This window comes from Arachis hypogaea, chromosome 17 (assembly GCF_003086295.3).
Source record: "Arachis hypogaea cultivar Tifrunner chromosome 17, arahy.Tifrunner.gnm2.J5K5, whole genome shotgun sequence".
Taxonomy (NCBI): Eukaryota; Viridiplantae; Streptophyta; class Magnoliopsida; order Fabales; family Fabaceae; genus Arachis; species Arachis hypogaea.
In genome coordinates, this window is record NC_092052.1 from 127,325,750 (window position 1) to 127,351,716 (window position 25,967).

General features: G+C 30.8%; 3 protein-coding genes across 4 annotated transcripts; 2 read left to right on the forward strand and 1 right to left on the reverse strand.

The window, feature by feature from the left end:
* Positions 1-4,341: 4,341 nt before the first annotated feature.
* LOC112766506 (G-type lectin S-receptor-like serine/threonine-protein kinase At5g35370) lies at positions 4,342-7,531 on the forward strand. The gene is made up of 2 exons (XM_025812399.3): positions 4,342-5,015; positions 5,103-7,531. Exons 1-2 carry the CDS (start codon positions 4,420-4,422, stop codon positions 7,234-7,236), a joined length of 2,730 nt encoding a protein of 909 aa, XP_025668184.1. The 5' UTR covers positions 4,342-4,419; the 3' UTR covers positions 7,237-7,531.
* Positions 7,532-10,313: 2,782 nt separating this feature from the next.
* LOC112764146 (uncharacterized) lies at positions 10,314-17,602 on the reverse strand. Of its 2 annotated transcripts, XM_025809685.3 has the most exons (8): positions 17,084-17,602; positions 16,623-16,860; positions 13,385-13,786; positions 13,148-13,225; positions 12,878-12,976; positions 12,238-12,430; positions 11,691-12,109; positions 10,314-11,157 (listed from the first exon to the last, which is right to left on the reverse strand). In XM_025809685.3, the coding sequence occupies exons 3-8, from the start codon at positions 13,736-13,738 to the stop codon at positions 10,930-10,932; spliced, it is 1,371 nt and encodes a 456-aa protein (XP_025665470.1). In that variant the 5' UTR covers positions 13,739-13,786; positions 16,623-16,860; positions 17,084-17,602; the 3' UTR covers positions 10,314-10,929. The 2 variants fall into 2 exon arrangements, with proteins under 2 accessions (XP_025665470.1, XP_072079671.1); XM_072223570.1 differs by lacking the exons at positions 16,623-16,860; positions 17,084-17,602 and having other exon boundaries at positions 13,385-15,601.
* A 7,386-nt stretch (positions 17,603-24,988) lies between these two features.
* Positions 24,989-25,967, forward strand: LOC112766769 (cold shock protein 2). The gene has a single exon (XM_025812665.3). The coding sequence runs from the start codon at positions 25,214-25,216 to the stop codon at positions 25,793-25,795; it is 582 nt and encodes a 193-aa protein (XP_025668450.1). The 5' UTR covers positions 24,989-25,213; the 3' UTR covers positions 25,796-25,967.

Sequence of the window (25,967 nt, forward strand, 5' to 3'; positions counted from 1 at the left end):
CTGCACTTCTTCATCCAATCCTTGCCTTATAAACCTAGAATCACTCAACAAACATATCAAGGCATCGAATGGTTAAAGTGAATTAAATTTAGTAATTTTAAGGCATAAAAAGTATGTTTTCACTTTTAAGTACAATTTAGGAGAAATTCACAAAACCATGCTATTTCATTGAATAAATGTGAGAAAAATTGATAAAATCCACTAAATTTAACACAAGATAAACCACAAAATTGGAGTTTATCACCTGGTTGATAGGAAAGAATTGTGAGATATAGTGGAGGAATTCATTCTATGTAGATTGTAGAGATGATCCTCCAAATCCTGTCCTTGAATTACTGCAAGGGCCTATTATTGCCAAGTGCGATAATTCCTTTCTCCTAATTTGTTATTGATGGGGTTGAAGGGACGAGAATTGAACAATTATGGAGGAAGAGAAAAGTTGAGTGTAGAATTTTGAGGATTATGGTTATTGTGTTGATGTTGTGCATTTATTGGAGTGGAATTTGGTGTGTCTGAATTTTCGAGAGAGGCATCCATGGATCAATTACAACCGAACTCGTGATACCATGAAGAGAGAATGAAAAGTGAGTTGCTTTAAAGAACAAGGAATGAGAAAATATGAACAGCAATAGCAAAGATATACACTACAAACTGAGATTAAAGAATTGATGATGAAAATGAAGATAGAAACTGTATTATTTTATTGAATGAATGTGTAATTACAAAAGACTGCAAACATATATATATATATATATATATATATATATATATATATATATATATATATATATATATATATATATATATATATATATATATATATATATATATATGTTTGCTAATAGAATCTGAAGCCTAAAAACAAAAGCTTAATTACCTAACTACCATTCTTGTTTTCTTGTTGACTTTTCTCACTTTCTTGATAGCCAAGCTTTGACTCCTTTTCTATTTGTACTCTTAATACAAAGTATTCTTTCACTGTCGAAGAGTGATCCGAATCAACCAACTGAAATATTTTTCAAATTCCTTACTTTTTATGATACTTGATGTGATCTGACTTTAACACTATATATTCAACTCCATGATAGATGCTATAAGTCTTGACACTAAACACAACTTTTCCTATACTCTAAATTGTTGTCTAACTTGGAATTTAATTGGAGCTGATGTATCATGCGAATCTCTACCTCCAAATCCAGATTCTATGTCTGAAAATTTCTATTGTTCCATGGCCTCCAAGTTTAAAGTCAAAAAGTACAACGGATATTGCTGCATTCCAGAACTCGAGGAGCCACCCTAGCCAACAAGAATACAACTCCCTGAATCCTCATTGCTATCCTCAGTTATCATAGCAGGCTCTATATCCTCATCATCCCGCAATTGCATCTTTCATGGGATCGGTTGTCTACCCCCCCAATTGAAGCTCGTATCATTCCAGGAAAAGTTGGCATCACAATCGCAAGCTCACTAAAAGAAATTATCACTAATTTTGTCATGATTAACGTAGTTTAAACCAACTACAAAGGACAAAAATGTCACCAACACTGCTTTTGGTACAACTACAACCATAGATGTAGAAGCAACTATAAGCATTGAGTTAGAGGTTTCTGGTAGTGTTACAAATTGAGAATTTTGATTTGATCTTCTTGAACTAGTGACCGCATCTCCAAACTTGGCCAACAATTCATGGGTTCTTACTTCGAAAAACTGACAACGACAATGAAACAAAACTTGTAAAATTTTCTATCACAAAAGAGTCGTACTTCACAAAATCTCACACAAATAAATAGAAATTATATAAAATAATTTCTCCGCATGATTGATGTTATTGACTCCCAGTTTTTGTATTATAATACTTTGTAGTTCAGCAAAACTAGTGAACTGCCTGATAAAGGCACTTATTAGATATTTATCAATAAATTTTATTCTCTTTTGTAATTTTTTTTAGTCGTCCTTCTATAGTATACAATAACTAAAATATTATCATCATTAGTCATTGTGAATGCCATTCTAAACAAAAACAAACGTTCAGGATCTACCATTTACTAAATAGAATTACCATATTTCATAATATGTTAAGCAATAAATCGATTTGATTTAATTTAATTTATCATATACTTTTTTTTTTTGTGTAAATCGAATTGGCCTGTTTTTTACTTGTCATGGGGCAAAATTTAGATTCCTAAAAATGAAGCATACTCTCCCTTATATTAGGATATCGAATAAACTTAATTTAATTTACATAAATATAAATACAAGCTTTTGTGCATAAATCGAATATGTTTTATTTGATTTATGTGTATATTTTTAAATCAAATTTATCTTATTCAATTTATATAGATTTAATTAAGACAAACAAAATTGTATGTCTGCATCATTTTAGTCTTCAATTATTTTATTAAAATAAATTCTCTTTTTAAAAAGATACCAGAATAATTATCTAAAAATTTATTTGATCTTATATATGATGCTGAGTTGACTCCATTGGATTAGTTGATGGGTGACTTTTGGCGGTGCTCAAAATATATGTGGTCATCCATTCAAAGATTGCAGCTTATAATTAGAGGTTTGAAAAGTTCAAACAAAAAACCATGAATGGGGTCACAAAGATGACTTGTCAAGAAATAATTGGTATAGTAAGAAAGTTATTCACTCTTAAGCTACATGATTTTGTTATACACAATTTTTTTTTATTATTTCGTGTTTGGTAATAACGATTTAAGGAAGTAAGAAGGAAATATATATATATATATATATATATAGTGGTAGATCACAAAATTTTCATTCCTCTATCTTTATCTCCTAATAATCAACAAAAAAAAATACTATTTACATATTAAAATAATCACTAAAATTAACGGCTATATATTTGTAATTTTCCTTAACTACATATTTGAAGACGTATTTTCATGTGCATTTTCTTCTTATATAATAATAATAATAATAATAATAATAATAATAAATTTACTTAAATCATTGTATGAAAAGAAACGAGATGAGGTGTGGAAGAAGTACGCATGGTGCACAGGTACAATTATTTGGTAATAAACAAACTTAACTATTCTTGTCATGCTGGCACATAAGTCGTCACAAGTGTGCAATATTTTATTAGAGAATTATTGTGGGCACAGCCAGACATACATGTTAAATGTCTAAAATGATGTAATGCATGTAAGATATGGCAAAGATAACGGCACCTAGTAATAAGTTTGAACCATGTAACAAACAACCCAAACTTGCATAAATAAGACTTTTCAACTAAAACATATATCAATTAAAGAAGTTTTATATAAAATATAAAATTAAAATTTTTTATTAACAATAATTTAAATAAATGTCTTAAAGTATCCGTTAGCTACACTTATTTTATTTCGTTCCGTCCTATCTTATGTCATTGACCATACAATTAATTAATAACAATCCTGTTAGATAATTAATAAGAAGTCTAGTCAATAATAAATTAATAAGTATTTTTGAATTATAATTCATACTAATTAATTATTATTAATTAATAATAATTTAAAATTTTTTTAAATATAAGATTAATGAGTATTAATTATAATTATTTAAAATTGATTCGTCAGGAGTTATTTATTTATATTTTTTAATTAATAAATAATGCCCACTTTCATCATCATTGAGAATTTGAGGGACAAGTTGTTAGAGAGCGCAAAAGGCTGGGAAGCAGTTTCATTTGTCAACGCATATATGGTTAAGAAATAATTATTAAGTATCCACAAAATATCATTATGTTATTGAAAAATAGTTATATATTTAAATTGGTGTTTTAATTAATCATTAAAATATACATTTTAAATTTGTTTATATTTTTCATCTTAAAATTCAATAAATATTCCATTAAACTTTATAGATTATACAAATACTACGATAATTTTTAAATGATCTCTTACTATGATTTCTATAAAAAAAAATAGGTCTAATTTTCATCAACTCATATTTCCACGACTTCCATCCAATTGATATAAGGTGAAAACTCACGTGCAGTCGACTTCACATGAGTTGAGAGTTGTTAGATGGTTTGACTGATTTGACTAAATTTTCATGTAAGATGTAACGGTTCTCAACTATCAACTTCACGTGAAGTCGACTGCATTTGAGTTTTCATGATGATATAAACATCAAAAAAATTTTTTCCATACAATTGATATAAACATAAAATACTAACAAAAATATCAAGTAATATTGATAGACCAATGAGTTATAATTCAAATGACATAATCTTCCCATATTTAATTAAGATACTCAATTAAGAGGTTGCGGATTCGAGTTTTCTATTTTTGGTAAAAAAAATATATTGATAGACCAATTCCACATTTTTCCAAAAGTCTAAAATAAACCAAAAGCATGTCCTAATTATTCTCCTCTGTTTTCATCATTGTTTCACCAAATCATTACAACATGAAACCTTCCATAATATTTTCCTCTCTTCTAATCATCTTCCTCATCTTCACTGCCACTGCCACCATCTCAGGCTACACCTTCAAGGCAATCACTCCAAATTTCAGTGCCACATACCTCGAATTCATTGATGACTCTGGAACCTTCTTAATATCTCCAAACGGAACATTCAAGGCTGCAATATTCAACCCGGGTTCCCAGCAAACCAGCTTCTATCTCTGCATAATCCATGTTGCATCAAGAACCATCACTTGGTCCGCCAACCGCGGCCGCGCCGTCTCGAGCTCCGGCCAAATGAATCTAACTGTTAAAGGGATAACAATTTCTGATGAAAGTGGAAGGAATAATCCTGTATGGTCAACTCCACCATTGAGATCACAAGTTGGTAGGCTTGTCCTCACTGACATGGGTAACCTCCTACTCCTTGATCCTTCCAATGTTTCTCTTTGGGAAAGTTTTCGCTATCCAACCGACACAATTATCATCGGCCAGAGCTTACCTGTTGGATCATCTTTGTCAAGTTCTTCATCAGATTCAGACTTGTCCATTGGAAGCTACAACCTCACAATCACTTCCTCTGATGCAATCCTCCAATGGTATCAACTTATCAATAAACTTTCTTACATTTTTTTGGATAACCATTCACACTGTAATTATATGACATAAATATATTTGTAACATAGGCTTGGACAGACATATTGGAAACTTTCAATGGACACAAAGGCGTATAGGAATTCATTAAGCATGGTGGAGTACATGGCTGTGAACAGAACAGGTTTCTACCTATTTGGAAGTAATGGAACGGTTGCTGTGTTTCTGGTAGGGTTACCGGAGTCGAATTTTCGAGTAGCTACATTGGATAACTCTGGCCATTTTGTGATCAAAAGTTTTTCTTCCGGAACCGGTTGGAAGCAGGAATTTCAAGGGCCAGATGATGGTTGTGGAACTCCCTTAGTTTGTGGCAGAGTTGGTTTATGCAATGATGATGATACCTCTTCTTCTTCTTCTTCTTCTTCATCATCATCATTACCTGTTTGTTCTTGTCCCCAGAATTTTCATGTAGGTTCAGGTAATTCTGGTGGTTGTGTTCCAAGCAACGGTTCTTATTCCTTTCCATATTCTTGTGATGGTTCTAATAATGATAGTTACCACAACAACAACCAATCAAATTCTTCTTCTTCAGTTGTTTCATTCTTGAATCTTGGAAATGGTTTGGACTACTTTCACAATATCTACACCGATCCTGTTATGGACAGTGTGGATTTATCGTTATGTCAGGATCAATGTTCCAAGAATTGTTCATGCTTGGGAGTCTTCTATAGAAACTCATCCGGTTCATGCTATGTGATTGAAAACGAGTTGGGGTCAATTTTGTCAAGTAACGATGGAGCCAATCAAGACATGTTTGGCTTCATCAAGGTCTCTATAGGATCCACAACCACCAATGATGATACGAGAGATGTTGAAGATGGCGGAGGAGGCTTTCCGGTGGTGGCCGCAGTGTTGTTGCCGATCACAGGCTTCGCTCTCTTGATGGCCTTTCTTTTCTTCTTGTGGAGAAGATCTATTAAAATTTCCAAAAGAAAACAAGATTTGGAACTCGGAAAACCCAACAATAATTATTCTCATTCTTCCGGGGACCTTGATGCCTTCTACATCCCGGGTTTGCCTCGAAGATTCGACTACGACGAACTCAAAAAGGCCACCGATGATTTCAAGACTCTGATCGGCTCCGGTGGTTTTGGTACGGTGTACAAAGGAGTTCTCTCCGACAATGCCGTCGTGGCGGTCAAGAAAATAGTCAACATAGGAGTTCAAGGGAAGAAAGACTTTTGCACAGAAATTGCTGTCATTGGAAACATCCATCATGTCAATCTTGTGAAATTAAAAGGCTTTTGTGTCCAAGGAAGGCATCGGTTTTTGGTGTATGAGTACATGAATCTTGGTTCCCTCGACCGAACGTTGTTCGGTGGAGGGCCACCATTGGAATGGCAAGAGAGATATGACGTGGCATTGGGGACGGCGCGTGGTCTTGCCTATCTTCATGGTGGGTGTGAGCATAAAATTATTCACTGCGATATCAAACCTGAAAATATTCTTTTGCATAATCATTTTCAAGTTAAGATATCGGATTTTGGATTATCAAAACTTCTTAGTCCCGAACAATCTGGATTGTTCACAACAATGCGAGGTACCCGTGGATACCTCGCTCCAGAATGGCTCACAAATTCTGCTATCACAGAAAAAACTGATGTGTATAGTTATGGTATGGTTCTTCTCGAACTTATAAGCGGAAGGAAAAATTGTTATTTTAAATCAAGAAGTCATAGTATAGACGAGGATAGTAATAGTGGCGGCCGAGGAGGAGGAGGTGGTCATAACTCTTCGTCATCTTCGACGTCAGGATTGCTTTATTTTCCTTTGTTGGCATTGGAGAAGCATGAAGAAGGGAACTACATGGATCTTGCTGATCCGAGACTAGAAGGGCGCGTGACGAACGAGGAGGTGGAGAAGCTTGTGCGGATTGCGTTGTGCTGTGTCCATGAAGAACCGGCGTTGAGGCCGAACATGGCGGCGGTTGTTGGGATGTTGGAAGGTGGTATGCCATTGCCGCAACCAAAGATGGAGTCTCTGAACTTTTTAAGGTTTTATGGTCGTAGATTTACGGAGGCTTCAATGATAATTGAGGAGAATAACGATAACGAAGGAGGAAGAAGAGAAGTGAATAATAATTCTTCATCAAGCATGACAAGTGGTGGCTCTCAAGCTGCTTTAGTTTCTTACATATCTTCACAGACTGTCTCAGGGCCAAGATAGGGTTAGTTATATGGTGGAAACTCAGTGCAGTCGATTTGATGTGAAGTTGATAATTGAGAGTCGTTAGATAATTTAATTAATTTGACTAAATTTTCATTTAACGGCTCTCAACTATCAACTTCACCTGAAGTCGAGTACACTGTACTTAAGTTTTTCCAAGTTATATATATGCAACTTGTGTTCGCACCAAAAAATTGAAGAAGAGAGTATGTTGATGTATTTTTAAAGTTGATAATCATCAATTGTATGATAAATGATTATTCTATCTTTATTTCTTCTTCATAACTATTAATTTGTGTGTTCTTACTTCTTAGGATAAATAAGAACAAATAATATTCTAAATTATTCAGTGACAACTCATGTGATAATTAAGTAATAAATTATTGGGAATAAAATATATATTTGTGTCAATAATTGGTAAAAAAATACGAAAACGTGTCCTACTTTAGTATACTACTATAATTTAGTGTTTGAAAAATGTTAGATTAGTAATTATTTATTTATTTATTGTGTGTAAATTTTTAGGACAAATAATTCACCATGTGGTGTTAGAGTTTTTGTGACGGTTTGAAATTTAAGTTTTATTAATTATTTCTAAAAGAAAAAAAAAGTGTATAAAGCAAAATTGAAAAAAAAAATGTTGTGCATACTCACATTTTAACTTCCGAGAGATTTTGGCATGCATGTTTAAAATGTATATATCAATTCTTTGTTATTAGTGAATTCTACTTAATTCTCTCTAAATTAAAAGGTAAATTATCTTTTGCAACATGTCTTATTATTAAATAAAATGAAATGAATTGATAATAATAAAATAAAATAAATTGATTTATCATAGTTAACTTTATTTTGGAAAACTACCCATGGCATACATTTGCGTTCCTTGTTCACCAAGCTTCTATGCAAAACACTCTTGTACTTTCCATTGCTTAGTAGCTCCCACAAACCCCCAAAAATTATATAGTTATGGCCCAACTTTTTTTAAATATATATGATATATCTTCACATGTGATTTTTGTAGTAACTTTTTTAAAAATGACTATGATGATTATGTTTTGGGTATAATAATATAAAAATATCTTTTTAAAAAAAAATCTTTTAAAAAAATATGTAAATTATAATTTTTTAAAAATATTTTTTTATTTTTTTAGTATTTTTATTTTTATTATTAAAATTTTATCAAACACGTTAAAAAATAAAAAAAATTATTAATAAAAAATTTTCTATCAAATTTAATAGCATCTAAACAAATACTAAATTATCTAATGGATAGATATTAGACATTTTGCAAATAGGCTCAATTATTTGGTTGGTGTTAATCTACTAGTCGTTACTATATAAAATAACTCATACTTGTTGTATGTTATGAATTAATTAAATAATCCGGCATTATTAATAATTAACCAATTAAGTTAATTAATCACGAACCTATAGGAAGGAGGGTTTTTGAGCCACTTGTCATAGTTGACCTTAGAAGAAGGAGCCATCATATGGAAAAAATAGTCAACCCACTCCACCTTCTCTTCATGGTTCTTGGTCATCTTTGTCCCATAACCTTCAAAGTTCCATTAGATGGGTCATTAGCATAAGCCTCTTTCTCCTTCTGAGGTAGAAGAAAGAATCCCCATATTCTTATGAATAAAAATAATTAAATTTTTTATATTAATTTTTTCTTAAAAGTGTTTAAGAAAGAATCTTCATAACCCAATTAAATTTTTCTTATGAATAAGAATTTAAGAAATAGGGTAAAAAAAAAGTTATTTTTGCTAACTTGATAATAACATGAAATTAAATATCAGTACAATCCAATAGTATATACAATTGATACATATTAAAATGTTTTATTTTTTATTCTTAGCAATCGAATATGCTTTTTGGCAACATAAACAGTATGTCATTTGATTAAATTTTTTATTTATTTTTTAACTTTTTATTTTAAAACTGTTTAGATGTGCAATTTAAAATATTAAGTTGACTGTTTAAATTATTTAAATATTTTAAATTTAAAATTAATTATGTAAATTATTTTACTATTAAATTTAACATATAATATATTTTACTAGTTAAAAATTATTATTTACTTTTAAAATTTTATAAAATTTAGATATATTTTTAAATATATACTAACATATATATATATTCTACCATTGTACTCGTATTTATGCGACTACTTGAATTTTATATATACATATAACGATTAATTAATCGTGGCTAAAATTGTAGCTACAAACTTTGACCAAAAATTGATGGCTTAAATGAATAAATGGGCTGTTAAAATTGTACTTTTGGCTTTTTTTAATTTATTTTTCGATTGGAGTCATGATCTATTTACATTATCCGTTTTTTTTTTTTAAATCAGAAAAAAACGTTTAAAATTTTAAAACTAAACATCTAAAATGAGCAACAGATTGAGGAAGAAATGAAAGGATAAAAAAAAATTAAGAAATAAAATAAAGTTCTGGCTTCGCAGAGCCACTACGTTGGTAGAATTTGGAGAAAAAGTCATTTTACTCCCCAAATTATAGTAGATATCATATAATTAGAGGAAAGAGGGAACTGTATGCATACTTTACATAAGTATCTACACAAATTATAATTAACAACGAATTCAACAACTTATTACCACCATGATTATTTGATTCACCTGTGATTTTTTTTAAAATATAATTGACTGTTTGTGTTTTTTGCTTTTTCATCTGAATTAATTAATTATGTAAAAATATTTGTAGCCGTTTATCAAAATACACACATACTAACAAACATTTTCGTTCTTGAGTTGCTCAATTTTGGGTTCAGCCACCTAACACATACATGATACATTAATGTTGCTGCCGTAGACGAGAACGTGTTTGCACACCTAGTGTCTCCATTCAATAATTTATATCTTGTAGTTTGTAGGCGTCGTGAATAAATAAACTTAGCTTTACATGTCAAAGACCCTTTGCTCAAGTATAATATATACTCCCCGTCGATTTCAAACATTTAATTTTTCCTTTTCTAATTAAATAAAATAAAGTCATAGAGATGAGATAATTTTGTAAAAGAGAGGCGAGAGAGAAGAAAAAAAGAAGTCTTCATATGCAAATCCATATATTTGATTTAGAAAGCAATCAAGGTATAAAAGGATTGTTGCTTTTATTACTGTCTATTACTTTAATTAGAAGTACACTTATGAACATAAGCAAGGCCAAGGTTTTGTAACTCTAGCTCTAAAAGCATCACTGATTGGCAAGTTTGTCAACATATGCTTCAATTTCTTGTAACCCTTTTCCTCTTTTCCAATAGTATCTTTTTCTTTCTAATGATAAACTTATCATCTCTGGCAGCAACTGTGTTAGACCTTGGAGACTCATTTAGCCATAGACCATAATTTCCTTTGGAGAAATGATATATGTACCCTTGTCATCTTTTTTCTCCTCATGATATAGCTCATCTAAATTAATTAAACATTTGAGAGCTGATCAAACATTAATCAAACTCCTATCAGCATAAAGTTCTTTAGAAATTATTGAGCCTCAAAGAAAAGTGGTAAATTGCATCACTCTGCTTCTCCATACTCGAGTCCTTCCTTGTAGAAAAATTTCACTGCTTCTAAATTAAGAAGGATCTTGTGGTAAAACTTGGACTTTTCCACCAACAAACACACTGTCCAAAGATCAAAAGTAGATATTGCCTTCTGCTATGCTCCAATTGTTATGTGCTAGTGTCATATCCCGTTGCCCAAACAGGTACACAGTAGATCAAGATTCCAAGGACAAATGAGGCACACATTGTGATAATGGCATACACATAGGCTCTCCAAGGATGATTGCTTTCTCTCATTGCATTGAATTCAGCTGCAAAAGTTGAGACAGTACTCAAACACCCCAAGAGACCTAACTGTGTTCCGATTACAATAGTGTCACAATCTTTGGTATTGACCTGCAAAATTTGTAATGAGAAAAATGAGTGTTTTTTTTTTTTTTTTTTTTTTTGCAATGTGAAATTGGTTTCTCTTTATCTAAAGCTAAACTTTATATCACAAACCCTTTATAGACTTCATACCAGCCATCGGATATCACATCACATGAATTACACTACAACTTTTTTGTGAATGGCTCATATGAATCACACTACAACTTTTTTGTGAATGGCTCATATGAATCCACCTTTAGAGATTGTTGAAGATTTGGATTTATAACAATAAAATCTTTACATCAGGAATATATTAATATGAATACTAAATGTACAAATGATTCTAATTTGCTATTTCTTGTATGTTTAACACGCTACCTTTGATGGTTGTACTAACATTTTTTTGTACATTCATAAATCAATGAATCTAGACACAATTGTAACAATTTCTCAATGGTATCTAATTTAATTGTAATCCTATTACTATTATTAGGTTAGAGATTAGCAAATGCAGCAAATATTGGAACACTGGGAGACAGAGGAGCACAAAAGAAACTTACTGCTTCCTTTACGGTGGAAAGTGCAGCCATTACACAAGCAGCTGATACATTGGCAATGAGAGTTCCAAATGGCATCCATTTAAACAACCCTGCCCTTCCTAATCCACGACCGTTGAGCCGAGCTAAGAACCATCGAATCCACACACCTACAGGTCCAACCATGCAAGCGAACCATAACTCGGCACCACTTCCACCATTCTTGAACTTAGCCTTCAGCAGTGCACCACTCACACCCCATAATATTCCTAAAATCACCAAGAACATCGTCATAGCCGCCAAGTGACGTTGGGGGCTATCTACTCTGCAGTTCTCAGAGTTATTACCACTTCCTGAACACATATTCAGCTTATTTAGAAGCCACTTGAACCCCTTGGCAGTTTCAATTCCAACTATGATGGAAAATCCAACAAGAAATAAGCCTGCAAAACAAACCCACTCAGTAATGCTAAATGCTAATCTAGCCGGCAAAAACACTTCAAAAATTCAATAGACTAAGATCATATTTATAACTAAAAGGAAACTTCTCTTATCTAGTGGACCTATTTACCAAGTAAAAAACCGAGTATGGCGAAGAGCCAGTGTCCGGAGACACTGAGTTGAAGCATTTTCTGATTCCAACCACTGAAAGTTGTAAGGCTTCCTAGGTAACCAGTTGTTATTGCTATAGCTAGATGTTCTGAAACTTGAGATATGTCGGTTTTGAATACAACACCAAACCATCCCATCAAAAATGAACCAATCTGAAATAACATGTAAAATAATTACATTAAGTTTCATTGTTTTCCAACAGCAATTTTATTTTGCTATCAGTTTAAGCGTACCATTTATTATTATGTAGTAAAAAAGGATTCATAACTAATTTGTAACTGGGTAGTTCTGTAGAAAAAGGCCTTTAGCGCATCACTAGTTGAATATCATAGGAAGGTTCAAATCAGATTTTCAGTTGTTCAACTCTCTAGATTTATTTAAAAAGTACACAATGAAAAAGCAGCTCCACTAACTACAGGATCAGAAACCAAAACTTTCTTATTTGGCCCCACCTTCAGCTTAGAAAGTGCTACAAATTTAGACATGGTGCTTTTAAGCATATAATAATAATAATAATAATAATAATAATAATAATAATAATAATAATAATGTGATATCTGAAAAATAGCAAGAAAAATAACAGGGAAAGAAACGGCTACCATATTAGCAGGAAGATCAAGGTAAAGAACAGTTTTGTTGCTTGTCAAATTGGCTTCCCCAGGGCCAAATAGCTTCTGCAGTAAATATCTTGTTAAGACCTGCATATATAGTTACTGTGGCTATTAGAATCTTGGTTTAATACCAGCTAAAGAATATCAATAAGCAATTAAGCACTCATCAATTACAAGCAAAAAAAATAGCAAATACTGTAAAGTTAGTAATCAATCTAATTAAGTTTAATAACCAAGTTTAAGAGGATATTTACGTACCCCTAGAATTCCGAAAACAGCCATATGAATCATACATGAAGCATAGTCCAGAAACTCTGGCAAACCTTTACGAGTTTCCTGAATGTACAAACACATAAAAAAAAATGTAAGCCATACCATGATATATATGATTAGATCTATCCACATATAACACTTTACATAAACTTCAAATCTTGTCCTAAATTACAAATACTAAAAATGAAAACATGAGATGGAGAAGAGAGATAGATAGCTCACTTTCTTTGGTTCTTCAGAAGGCAAAACTGCATCGGTGGTGGAAAGAGGAGAAGCTACGAGCTGAGGTGGCAAAGGCCTAATAGCAGAAGAGGCTCTTGGCGGTTGCAGTTGTTCCACGTCAGCAGCAGTACCGCCATTCTCATCTGATTTTGTTTCATCGAAGGAGAACCTGAAGCTGTTGGTAGCGCTGAACCTTCTGCTCGGAAGTGCGCGATCTCCAATGTCACCGGCTTCTGAAACGCTCTCGCTCTCGGCGTCATCGTCGTTTTCCGTGCGGTGGCTGACGTGGCTGGATACGCTGAGTGAGCGCCTCCTAATGGAAGAAGAACCCGCGCCACTGTTCAATCTCTCCATTGTTATTCAACAAAGAAAATAAGAACCGCACGGGAAACTTGCGCGTCACTGCGTTGAAATCGCAAAACAATTTAAAAAGAGACAAAAAAAAAAAAAAAAAAACTAATGTAACAGGTTGACTCATGCAGTTGCGGCCACCCTGCCACCCATGCTTATTCAAACGAATATATTTACATATCAGCAAAAAATATAACTATCATATTTTAGATATAAAAGAGGTTAAATACACCCAATTTTCTCTATTTTAGATTGAATTAAAGAAGCAACTTTTAGTAATCTTAAAAAAAGAGTATTTATTTTATAAAAAAAATATCATTTTCTCATTTTATATGAATTATAAATAAATATAAGATAATATAAAATTTGGTATTTTATAACTAACTGTGCTTTGTTTGTTTTTTGTGCTATTTTTTGTGTGGCGCTACTTTTCGTGTGGCACAGTGCAGTTAATGTGGCGCAGCCACGGGTCCTCGTTTTACCCAACAACTTGGTTCGCAATTTGCTACTGCTTATTATATTTGGTATTTTAATTATTATTATTATTATTATTATTATTCATTTTTCATATTTAGAACTATGTAATTATGGATTTATTGTCTATAGCTATTAGTTAATACTTAGTCCACCGTGTTAAGAAGGAATGACAGAATGAGACATGATATTTGAGAATGAATTCTTTCCATTGTTAAAAAAAATTGGGAGCGTAAAGTATGATTTTTAATTTTTTATTATTTTTTTATATTTATTTTTTATTTTATTTATAAAATTAATAGTGAGAGATTATAATTTACTTTTTTAATTATTAAAAAAATTAAAAAATATATATTTTTATTATATTGAAATATATTAAAAATAGAAAGAATAATATGTATTTAGGAACACGATTTTATTTATTTATGATTAAAATTAATTTTTACATATAAATTATTTAATCAAATGAGTCCATTCAAATTATTACACTTGTATGAACACAATTTTTTTGCGGTTTTGCTGCACGCTTTTTTTTTTTTTTCTTCCTCCTTTATCATGACTATCATCGTTATAGTCATTGTCGTCTTCTTTTTATACGTGTATCATCGTTATTGTTATCATTATCATAAAATTTTATCATATTGATGACGTTGCTTAATCCAAAATTAATTTGGATGTATTTTTTTGATAATTCAGTCATTTTTGTATGTTGTTTTTAAACTCAATTTATATATCGCAATCATTAAGTAATTTTGATACATTTTTGAATTAATTGAGGTTTGTAACAAAATTTCGGTGTAAAAATTAAAAATTTTATATGTTATTGTTAACAAATTTTAATATATTTTTATTCTGAATAATTCAAATTTAAATTCATAGAAAAATTGTATGGTAAGAAAGTTCCTTTTTTTTTCCTCCTTGTTATGGTGAGCTAAAAAATGGCATTTCATTAAATTAGTTTTATTTTTGTTTGTTCTTAGCACAAGATTGATATGTTGGGATAGGGTTAGTTGGTACAGAATTTATCAATAAAGAAAAAAATATGGAGTCATGAAATAGAACATACACCTCAATGATCTTCGTCAATGAGTTTCTTTTCTTTTCTGTTGACAATGAATAATCCATTTTAAAAAGCTGTCATTTTTATTTTTACTTTTTTAATGGAGAAACTTTCTAAGAACCACTAAATAAACATTTGGCACAAACAGGTTTTACATATACATATTTAAAAAATGCAGTTGACACAACACCTCAACTCCTCAAGCACATCATTACCGATTCAGAACCATCCTTAATGCATATACTCATACATTAGTAATATAATTTAATATTATAATCATAGAATATCTTTTTGCTACTTAAGCAATGACTTAGGATAACACGGCTAACCATACGAAAACTAATACCTAAAAAACGAAAGATAACATAAGCTGCAAGCAATGATGTCAGTGCATTGGACAATTAAATGCAGGCCACTAGAAATGTTTATTTTAAATCAGAAATTTTTAAGTAATCCATGAAATAGATAAGATAAGCAAGGAAGGTCGACCAAATATTCAATGACTGGAGGTGAGCGAAAATAAAAAATAAGAATAAAATGGCATAAGTATAATTAATAAGTCAAAGGGAGAAATTCCTACGTAACGTTGCGGATTTGAGTTGAAAAGGAATCAAACGAAAGCCAAAAACATGTGTTTGTTTCCTTTTGGATTGCGGGTTTCACTGGTTTGTATTTAACGAACCAAAAACCAAAACAAAGGGTTGGTGGAGTTGGAGTGGGGCCTACGCTCACACTGTCACACATTACCCCACTTGATCACATGCACCGTCCAATACGTCCATGAATGATTCTTGATGGCTGATGCTCGTTTGTTTAAAATTTCTCTGTCATTTCCCTATTCTTGACGGCAGACTATGAATTTTTTTTTCTTTTTGGAAATCCCGTATATGAAATCCCGTATATGAAATGCAATCGAAAAATATGAATTAATTTTATGTGAAGTTGATAATTAAGAATTATTAAATAAAAATTTAATTAAATTATTTAATTATTTAATTATTTAATTACTTTTAAATCTTAAATATCAATTTTATGTAAAAGTGGACTGTACTTGAATTTTTATCAACTCTAAAACATCTCAAAGTTGCAAAAATCGAAATTAAATTGGAATATAAAATAAAATATTTAAATTTAATAGTTCAATGATCTAATCCGAATCACAAATCGTAATTAAATTAGTTTAATTAAAAATAAAATAAAATATTTTAAAATTTTAAATTTAATAAATTTTAAATGAATAAAATTAAAAATTCCACAATTTTAAAAGTACCGGTACCACTAAAAGAATCTGTATGTCAAACAGATATCATCAAACAAGATATTGAAAATAAAGAAGCTGTGGAGAGGATTTACCAGTTGGTTGTGGAGGAATAAAAATGGAGAAACTTGTGAATTGGAGGTCGTGGCTAGAGAGATGGGTGAAGCGGATGTGGCGGACTCCTGAGGAACGATGAAGGGCAGTGGATTGCTGGATTTTTGCACCGGATTGGAGACGTTACGACGTTCATTGCGGAGCTATGGGGAATGGTGAAGAGCTTGGAGCTTGCATGCACGATGGGCTTCAAGAAAGTGATCGTGAAAGTAGATGTTGCTGCGGTGGGTTAATGGAGAAGCTTGTCAGTTGGAGGCTTATAAGTTATAAGTTATAACTCATAGCACATGCGTTGAGCAAAATGTCATTCACATTGTGTGGGCTGGGCTAGCATGATAAATAGCACAACTTTTTTTATTGGGCCTACAAATGAAAATATTTTCGACGCATGCTTTTTTCATGGTGGCTGTTAGGGTACTCCCTTAATGTTTGGAGGACTTACCTGAGAGGGTGGGAAATCGGGACATGCAAGAAGCTGAAGGGGGAGAGCATCACCAACCCAATGCGTCGCGGCGGCCAACTACAGAGAGGAGCATCCATATCGGCGAAGCTTGGAGAGCAGGTCGAGCAGGGAGCACTGACGGTCCTGGTCCCATGCGGGATGCCTCGAGGCAGAGGAGCAGAGCGGCAGAGACATACCGGCCGGAAACTTCAAGGAGGATCCATAATCAGCGGCGGCAGCACTGGCCTGGGGAGGAGAACGGTGTAGGTGGTGATCTCAGAACGTCGCACTGCAGAGTGGAACTCAGGACACCAACCGGGAAAGAAGCTTCAACCTTCAGATCCATGCATCAGCTCGGCCTGCTAAGGGAAGATCCGGCGGCAACAGCAACATCTAACACAGAGCAACACGAGGAGGACGACTATAGTGTTAGGGGAAGCGGGTATTGGGGCGAATCGGGTTCTGGTTGTTTGGCTGGGCCAGCTTTGGCCCATGGCCCCTGTCCAAAAAAAAAAAAAACTCCATTAGATATAAATTTTAAAGAAAAATGAAAATAAAAATAAAAATTTATTTTGATTCTTTTTATTTATTTATTTAAAATAATTTAATTGTCTTACATACCGTCGTCTCTTGTTTTTCTCTCTAACTCAGTCAGTCACTCAGTGTACATCACCCTGATCTCTCCTCAATATTTTCTCTGTCGTTGCCGCCGCGTCCAACCACGTCAGGGTCAGTCTGTTTGCCTTTGATCCTTGAAAAATAATAAATAAATTTTTAGGCATTGCGGATGGAGATCCAGCGGCATTGGGGGATCAACAGGAGTCACAGAGGAGAAGCAGCAGCGTAGCGAATGGGGACCAAAGAGGAGAAGCGGCAGCGGCGATTCCAGGCGATGCGGAGAGCCAGCGGCATCGGGGAATCAACATGGAACCACAGAGGAGAAGCGGCGGTGTCGGCCCAAGGCAAGACGCAAACGATTATATTGTGAACCTCTTGGAACCGCGGCGGAGCAGGCCTCGGCGATCACTGGAAGGCATGAATCCAGCACAGACGAAAGACTACGCGTGACCAAGGAGGATCGGAGATGACTGCGGAACCAAAGTGCTGAGGAGCAAACCGCGGCGGAGCTTTTTCCGGCGCTCTTGCTTCAAAAGTGATGGAGATGGTATTAGGCTTTGGATCGGGTGGGGTTTTCGGGTTTGTTTGTGTTGGGTTGGGTGACTTGACTCCCCTTGACTAAAAAAAGAAAAGTTTAACATTTTAGTTTTTATAAAATAACATTAATCTTAAAAAAAGATTTTGATTTTTTTTAAAATGAATCTTATACATGATTTTTTAATTTTTTAATATTAAATTCAAATTTTTAAATTTAGATATATTTAAACAACACTATTATTAAATAGATATTTTTGTTTTTTATTTAAACTTTAAATAGATATTTGAAAATTTTAAACTAAATCTTCAAAAGAATAATTTTATCTTTTTCAAATTTAAATATGAATTCTTTTATTTTTTAAAATTTTTAATTTTTGTTTCTATTATAATTTTGTAATGAGCCAATAGCAATTCAAAAATAAAATAAGTATAAAAAAGGCCGAAATGAAAACAAAAAAGTAATGTTAGTGCAAAGTGCAAATAAAATTTAAATTGAAAAAACATAACTTATTTCTAACTTTTCTTTATTAGTGTTGGCACAGTATTTTAAAGAGTAATTAATGGAGTTTTTATTGTACCCTGATAATATCATTAAACAATTAATGCCAAAAATTATATTTTTTTAAAAAATTTAATATTTAAAAAATTAACACTAACTTAAAATTATGCTTTTAAATAAAAATATAAAATAATTATAAAATATTAATCTCTCATCTTTATTTATTTATTTATTAAGTAACTTTTTTTTTAATTTTAGTGTTTTATTAGTGTTAATTTTTTTACTGAAACAAAATAAAAAAATTATTGTTTTTCATAATAATTTTTTTATTTTTATCTTTTCAAATTTATTTTGTTTTAGAATTTCATAAATTTATTACTGTACTATCTAAATCATATTGGTATATTTTTATTTTTAATTAATCTAATTTCATTTATATAATTTTAAATTTTAAATTATAAAATTTTTAAATTAAAATTTAAATAAATATAATTTAATTAAGAGTAAAGTATCGTTTTTGTCTCCAACGTTTGGGGTGAGTCCTATTTGTGTCCCTAACGTTTAAATCGTTCTATTTGTATCATTAACCTTTATAAAAGTGATTCAATGTTATCCTACTATCAATTATACTAACAAATCAAATTATATTTTTTAATTATTCTCACTTGGATGTATTCATTCTCAATTAGAACTCACTTGGATGTGGTCGATTTTAATATTATACCCATTATTTGTGTTTAGATTCAATTATATCCCTAGAAAAGTAAATTATGTAAATGTTGTAAGAATTAGTTTCAACATTTGATGAGCTATTTTTCGGAATAGATCATCGATTATATTCCAGACATTTGTATTCTAACTTCAAGAAGAGATTTTTAAAACTCAAACTAAAGCGCTCATGATGTGTAATTGACGGCAGGATAACATTGAATCACTTTTACAAACGTTAGGGATACAAATAGGAAGATTTAAACATTAGAGACACAAATAGGATTTACCCCCCAAACGTTGAGGACAAAAACGATACTTTACTCTTTAATTAATAAATTAATTTAATTTGATAAAAATAAACGTATTCGTATTACTATAGGACAAATCACACATATAAACTAACCTGGAAAAAAATATACGTGATTCAACCCAACCAATAATTGTTACAGGTTCAATTAAGAGGACATTTCTATGTAATTCGAATTACATATTCACAGTAATTAGTCACACTAATTCGAATTACACACAGACGCGCACTAATTCAAATCAACCTGATTCGAATTACACACTAATTCGAATCGGGGTGATTCGAATTACTCACACGCTGCACATAGTAATTCGAATTGGCCAGATTCGAATTACTCATGGTATAATTCGAATGATGCCGTTAAAAAAATTAATAATTTATTAAAAAAATTTATTAAAAAATTAATAATTTATTAAAAATTTTATTAAAAATTTTAATAATTTTAAAATTAAAAAATATATATTTTATTTTATGCATTAAAAAAAGTTAACAAAATATTTAATTACGAGACTTCTTTAAAATATTAATGAGCTATCAATTCGAATCAATACTCCTTTGTCCATTTTTAATAGCTCATGAATATTTTTTAATAAATTATTTTAATAAATTTATTTAAATTATACCACAAAAAATATTTTATTCGATGCAAAATAATTTTTAAAAAATGGCTTAAAAAATATTAGGAGTACTATAAAAATTTGTAATGTTCTAATGACTTAGGTAAATACATGCATGTACTCAAATTTTAAATAAAATACTCTACGTTAATAATAATTTAGAAATTAAAGAAAATATTTTATTCCATACAAACAATTAAAAAATATATTTTATTCTATACAAAATAATTTTTAAAAAAATGGCTTAAATGATGTTATGAGTACTATAAAAGTTTGTAATATTCTAATGATTTAGGTAAATACATGATAAAAATATTTTATTTAATTTCTAAATTATTATTGACTATGTAGAGTATTCTTAGGACATTACAAATTTTTATAGTACTCCTAACATCTTTTAAGCTATTTTTTAAATTATTTTGTATAGAATAAAATATTTTTTTGTGGTATAATTTAAATAAATTTATTAAAAAATATTCATGAGTTATCAAGAATGGCCAGAACAGTATTGTATAGAATTCGAATTACTCACCATATAATTCGAATAAGAGTGATTCAAACTTCCCCATGCGTAATTCGAATCATGTAATATCTCACCATATAATTTAAATAATTTTATTAAAAAATTTTCATGAACTATTAAAAATTATTGTGATTATTTATTTTGTAACAAGTACAACTAAAATTTTAATAACAATTATTAATTTAAACATTGTTACAATGAGTACTATAAAAATTTGTAATGTACTCGTTACTAACCTATCACATAATAAAAATTTTTAAACTTTATAAAATGCAATTTATTTTTCATACACTCGTATTATCAAACTAATTGAATTCGATTTAGCATTGGCTCCATATAGATATAATTAGTGGTGTATTAAAATAATTGCATGAATTATATTTATGCTATAAAATTTACGTTCAACTAATATTTATAATTTTTTATATTTTTTGTAGTATATTTTTTTCTAATATTTTTGACAAATATTTCAATAATATTTTTTCTAATATTTTTGACAAATATTCCATAACTAGTTTGAATCAGTCCAATTCGAACTAGTATGTGAGTTTGTGTATAATTCGAATCACCCTGATTCGAATTAGTGTGTAATTCGAATCAGGTTGATTCGAATTAGTAGGTGTGTGCGTACGTGTGTAATTCGAATCATACTGATTCAAATTACATTGAGAGTGGATAGAAATGCCCTCTTGGTTGATTCATGAACCAATTTTTCTATTGGAGGATTCGTGTAAACTTTGAGACTCATTAGCTTATATGAGTGAATTTTCCTATTATTATACTTATATGATTAATTATATTTATTCGGTTTTAAAAAGACAACTATTTAAAACCGTTAATTATAAATTAAAAAATTAATATACTCGTATTGTTTTTAATATGACTATGTTTACAATATCCTTTAATAGTTTGGTGAATCGACAGTCTATAAAATCGTTAATTATTTAGTGAATCAATACTCTATATAGTTTTATTTTTAAATTAGTTTTTCGCAGCTAAAATTTTTATTTTCTATATATTTATTTTACCTCTTCTGCTTTAAATTAAAAAACTCTTTATTTTACCTCATAACTCTCTTTCTCAAATCTCACTTCTAACCAAATTCATTACCACCGTTCACCACTGTCACTCGCATCTCCTTCAACGTCGCGTCTCTTTCATCGTTTCTATCATCGCGTCGCCGCCGTCTTGGAGGCATTTCGCCTCACTCGCCGCCTACGTCTCCCATGTAATGTGAGTGGTGATGCTGTTGTGCTCTTCTGTTATTCTCCTATTTTAATTGTTCCGGTCTTCTATTTTTGTTCATATTTTAATGTTTTAAATTAAAATTTAAAATTTTATTTTCTAACTCGTTTAAGTAATCTAATATTAAAAGAACATTTTAATATTTAAACTTAATACTAAATAATATATTTGGTTCTATTAATTAAATTCAAGTTCATATTCACGTGTGGTTTCTTTTAGTTAATAAAGAAAAAAAGATTTAAATTCAATTTTTTTTAATTTAACAAAACAACTTTAATTATTTAAAGAGTATTTTTATTATTTAAAATTATATGAAAAGTGCATGTTAGTCTTTTAAAATCAAATTTAAATTTTAATATTATAAATTTATTAAATGATATCAATTCAAATTAGAATTAGATTTTTAAATAAAAGAAAAAAATTTCTACTACGAAAAAAATATGAATAAAAAAAATGAATGATAATTGAAGTGAAATTAGAACTAGATAAAAGTTATATAATTTATTGTTGAATTGGTTGTTCGAGCTTGTAAGTCGGTCCTTAATTTTTATAAGGGTATTTTTGTCTTTATAAAATTATCTATAAGAGTATTTGATAAATTAAAATTTAAAATTATATTTTTTAATTCATTTAAACAAATTTAATTCTAAAATAATTTTTATTGTTTAAATCTCAAGTTTTTTTATGCATTTAATTAATACCAAAACGATAATTTTGCCTTTTTATTACTATTTAAATAAATATTTTATAATTTTTAAATTAATCTTTAAAAAAGATAATTTTATCTTTTTAAATTTAAATATAATTTTTTTAGTTTTATTTTTTTAAAATTAAATTAAATTTTTAATTCAAATTAAATAATTTTAATCTTAAAAAATATTTTAGTCTTTTAAAATTCATATAAAAAAATATATTTGACTTTTCAGTTTTTTAAACTTTTTATAATAATGTTATAATAATTTTTATTATAATAATATAATATGAGTAATATTAATCCAAAAATATGACGGGCTTAAAATAGCCCAAATTAAAATAATAATCTTAGTCCAAACAAATTTTAAATAAAAAAAATAAAAAATAGATATAAATGTTAACTTTTGTTTAACTCTTTAAAAGGAATTTTAATACTCCAAAGCTCCAAGGAGCATTAAATCAGGCGCCTTTTTTCATGCCACTTCTTGATTTAAACATGTCTCCATACCAAAACAAATAGAGATCAAGCCTAATCAGCACGAGAGTTTAGCCCATGTCCATGTCCCAACTCCTAAACAAAAGCCAAACGGATAATAACCAGCAATAATTGGGAGTTTCGGATTTGGATTGGAATTATAATTGATTTTGGTCCCGCCAAACGAAAACAAGTTGCTACCAATATTAAATTATTAATAATACATAATATCCTCATTTTTTTTATTGCCTGGTACTAGCATAGTTGTAAAAACCGGACCGGACCGGCTGGTTCGACCGGAAAACCGGTAAACCGGACCCTACACCGGTCCGGTCCGAGATTAGGACCGTTCAAGGCATAAAACCGGAACGAACCGGCTGAACCCGCAACGAACCAGCCAAATCCGGTGAAAACCGGACCGAACCGAACCGGTTGGGCCCAACTGAAGGCGAAGCTACAATGCATCTGGGTTCTGCAAGTCCACCATGGTCTCCATAAGCTCCAGCGTGCCAAGTGTCAAAGTTGTGTGGATTTTGGAAAATTTTCCAAAATGGCTCACATAGGGTTCGAACTCCTCACTCCAGGGTTGCAAGAAGGACAATCTGACCACCAAGCTACATTGCTTTTGACTAATATATATCCAAATTATAATACATATAGCAATTTTCTATTTACTTATATTCAATTAATTTTAATTTTAAAGTTATTAATTTTTAAATCAATTATATTTTATTTAAATATAAATTTTATTAAATATATATATATATTAAAAAGATAAAAAAATTATTAATCATAATTTATTTTTTCTTTTCATGATTTTATGATATCTATTAATATTTTTTTTCAATAAATACTTGTAGTATATAATAATAGGTAAAGACTCACATGCAGTTGTTATGAAGTTGATAGTTGAAAATCGTTAGATGATATTTAGTTAAACTTGTCAAATTATCTAATTGTTTTTAAATATCAACTTCACATGAAAATTAAATGTATGTAAGTTTTTACTTATAATAATATAATAATACAATAAATATAAATTAATTAATAAAATATTAAAATTTAAAAATAATAATTATTTTTATAAAAATAAAATAAAAATACTTTTAATAAAGAAAAAATAATTAAATTTTATATAATTATTTAATTATACCGGATTAACCGGTTCGACCAGTGACCCACCGGTTAAACCAGTAACCCAGTGACCCAGTAACCTCACCGGTTCGGTTCTGACAACTATGGGTACTAGTGTCCAATAACAATAACTAATTTCCATGAGTGATTCTCTTAGCTTGAAAAGATCCCATATCTAGGTTTGAAATTTATCTACTGCCTAACTTTATTAACCTATAATATTAGATAATTTTGATACATAACTCTAAAATTTTTACAGAATTATCTATTTACATTAGTTTCTTTAATGATTATTCATGTTATAAATTAAAAAAAAAATAATATATTAAAATTAAATTCAACTTTTATCATAATAGAAAAAGGTTTATAAATTATATATATAAAAATATTTGTTAAATCTCAAAAACCGACTATTATATATTTATTTATTTATATTTATATATAAAAATAATCGGTCATCATAATAATTAAATATTTGATTATAAAACAGTTAAATTAATTATAATAAAATAATTATATTTTTTATAATATGAAATAATGGATTGATAATAGTGGATATGGCATCTAAATAAGAGAAAATGGGTAGTAGGGTAGACATCTTATTTCTTTCACTTCCACAGGAATGGACGAATCACATTGCTCAGCTTGACACTGCAATTGAGCGTCACGTTACTAACCTTTTACAAACCCAACATAACGGAAAAAAGAAACTTCTACGTTTAATTTCTTTCCAGAACCTTCTCTTCTTTCTGTTTTGGGTTTTGAGAAGCCATGGCAGCGGAGACTCAGAGATCCACGGGCACAGTGAAATGGTTCAACGCACAGAAGGGTTTCGGATTCATAGCTCCCGACGATGGCGGCGAGGATCTCTTCGTCCACCACTCTGCCATTCGATCCGACGGTTACCGTACACTCTCCGAGGGCCAGCCGGTTGAGTTTGCCGTTGATTACGGCGACGCCGGCAGAACTAAGGCCGTCGATGTCTCTTCCATGGCTAGATCTCGCCCGTTTGGTGGTGGCTTTCGAGGTGGAGGGGGAAGAGGAGGAAGAGGAAGAGGTGGTGGAAGGTTCGGTGGGCGTTATGGCGGCGGTGAAGGCCGGGGCGACGGTGACGGTTACAGTTACGGAAGAGGTGGAGGCGGTGGTCGTAGAGGAGGAGGTTATGGCGGTGGAGGAGGCCCTGAGTGTTACAATTGTGGACGAACAGGTCACTTGGCGAGAGATTGTTACCAGGGACAGGGTGGTGGAAACCGGAGACGAGGCGGCGGAAGCGGCGGCGGTGGTGGTGGAGGTTGTTTTAACTGTGGGGAGAAAGGGCATTTTGCGAGAGAATGTCCGAACGCTGAAAATTGAGTGTTGATTCTGATCTTTGAATTCTGTTACTGTTTGTTGGGTACATAGATTCTGCAGATTGTGCGCACAAGAGTATTTTATTGTTAATTTTAATTTTCATTTTCATTATTGGGGTTTTGCATGAGTTGCTATATTTAATTAATTAATTCTATTAAATGCGGCTTGCTTCTCA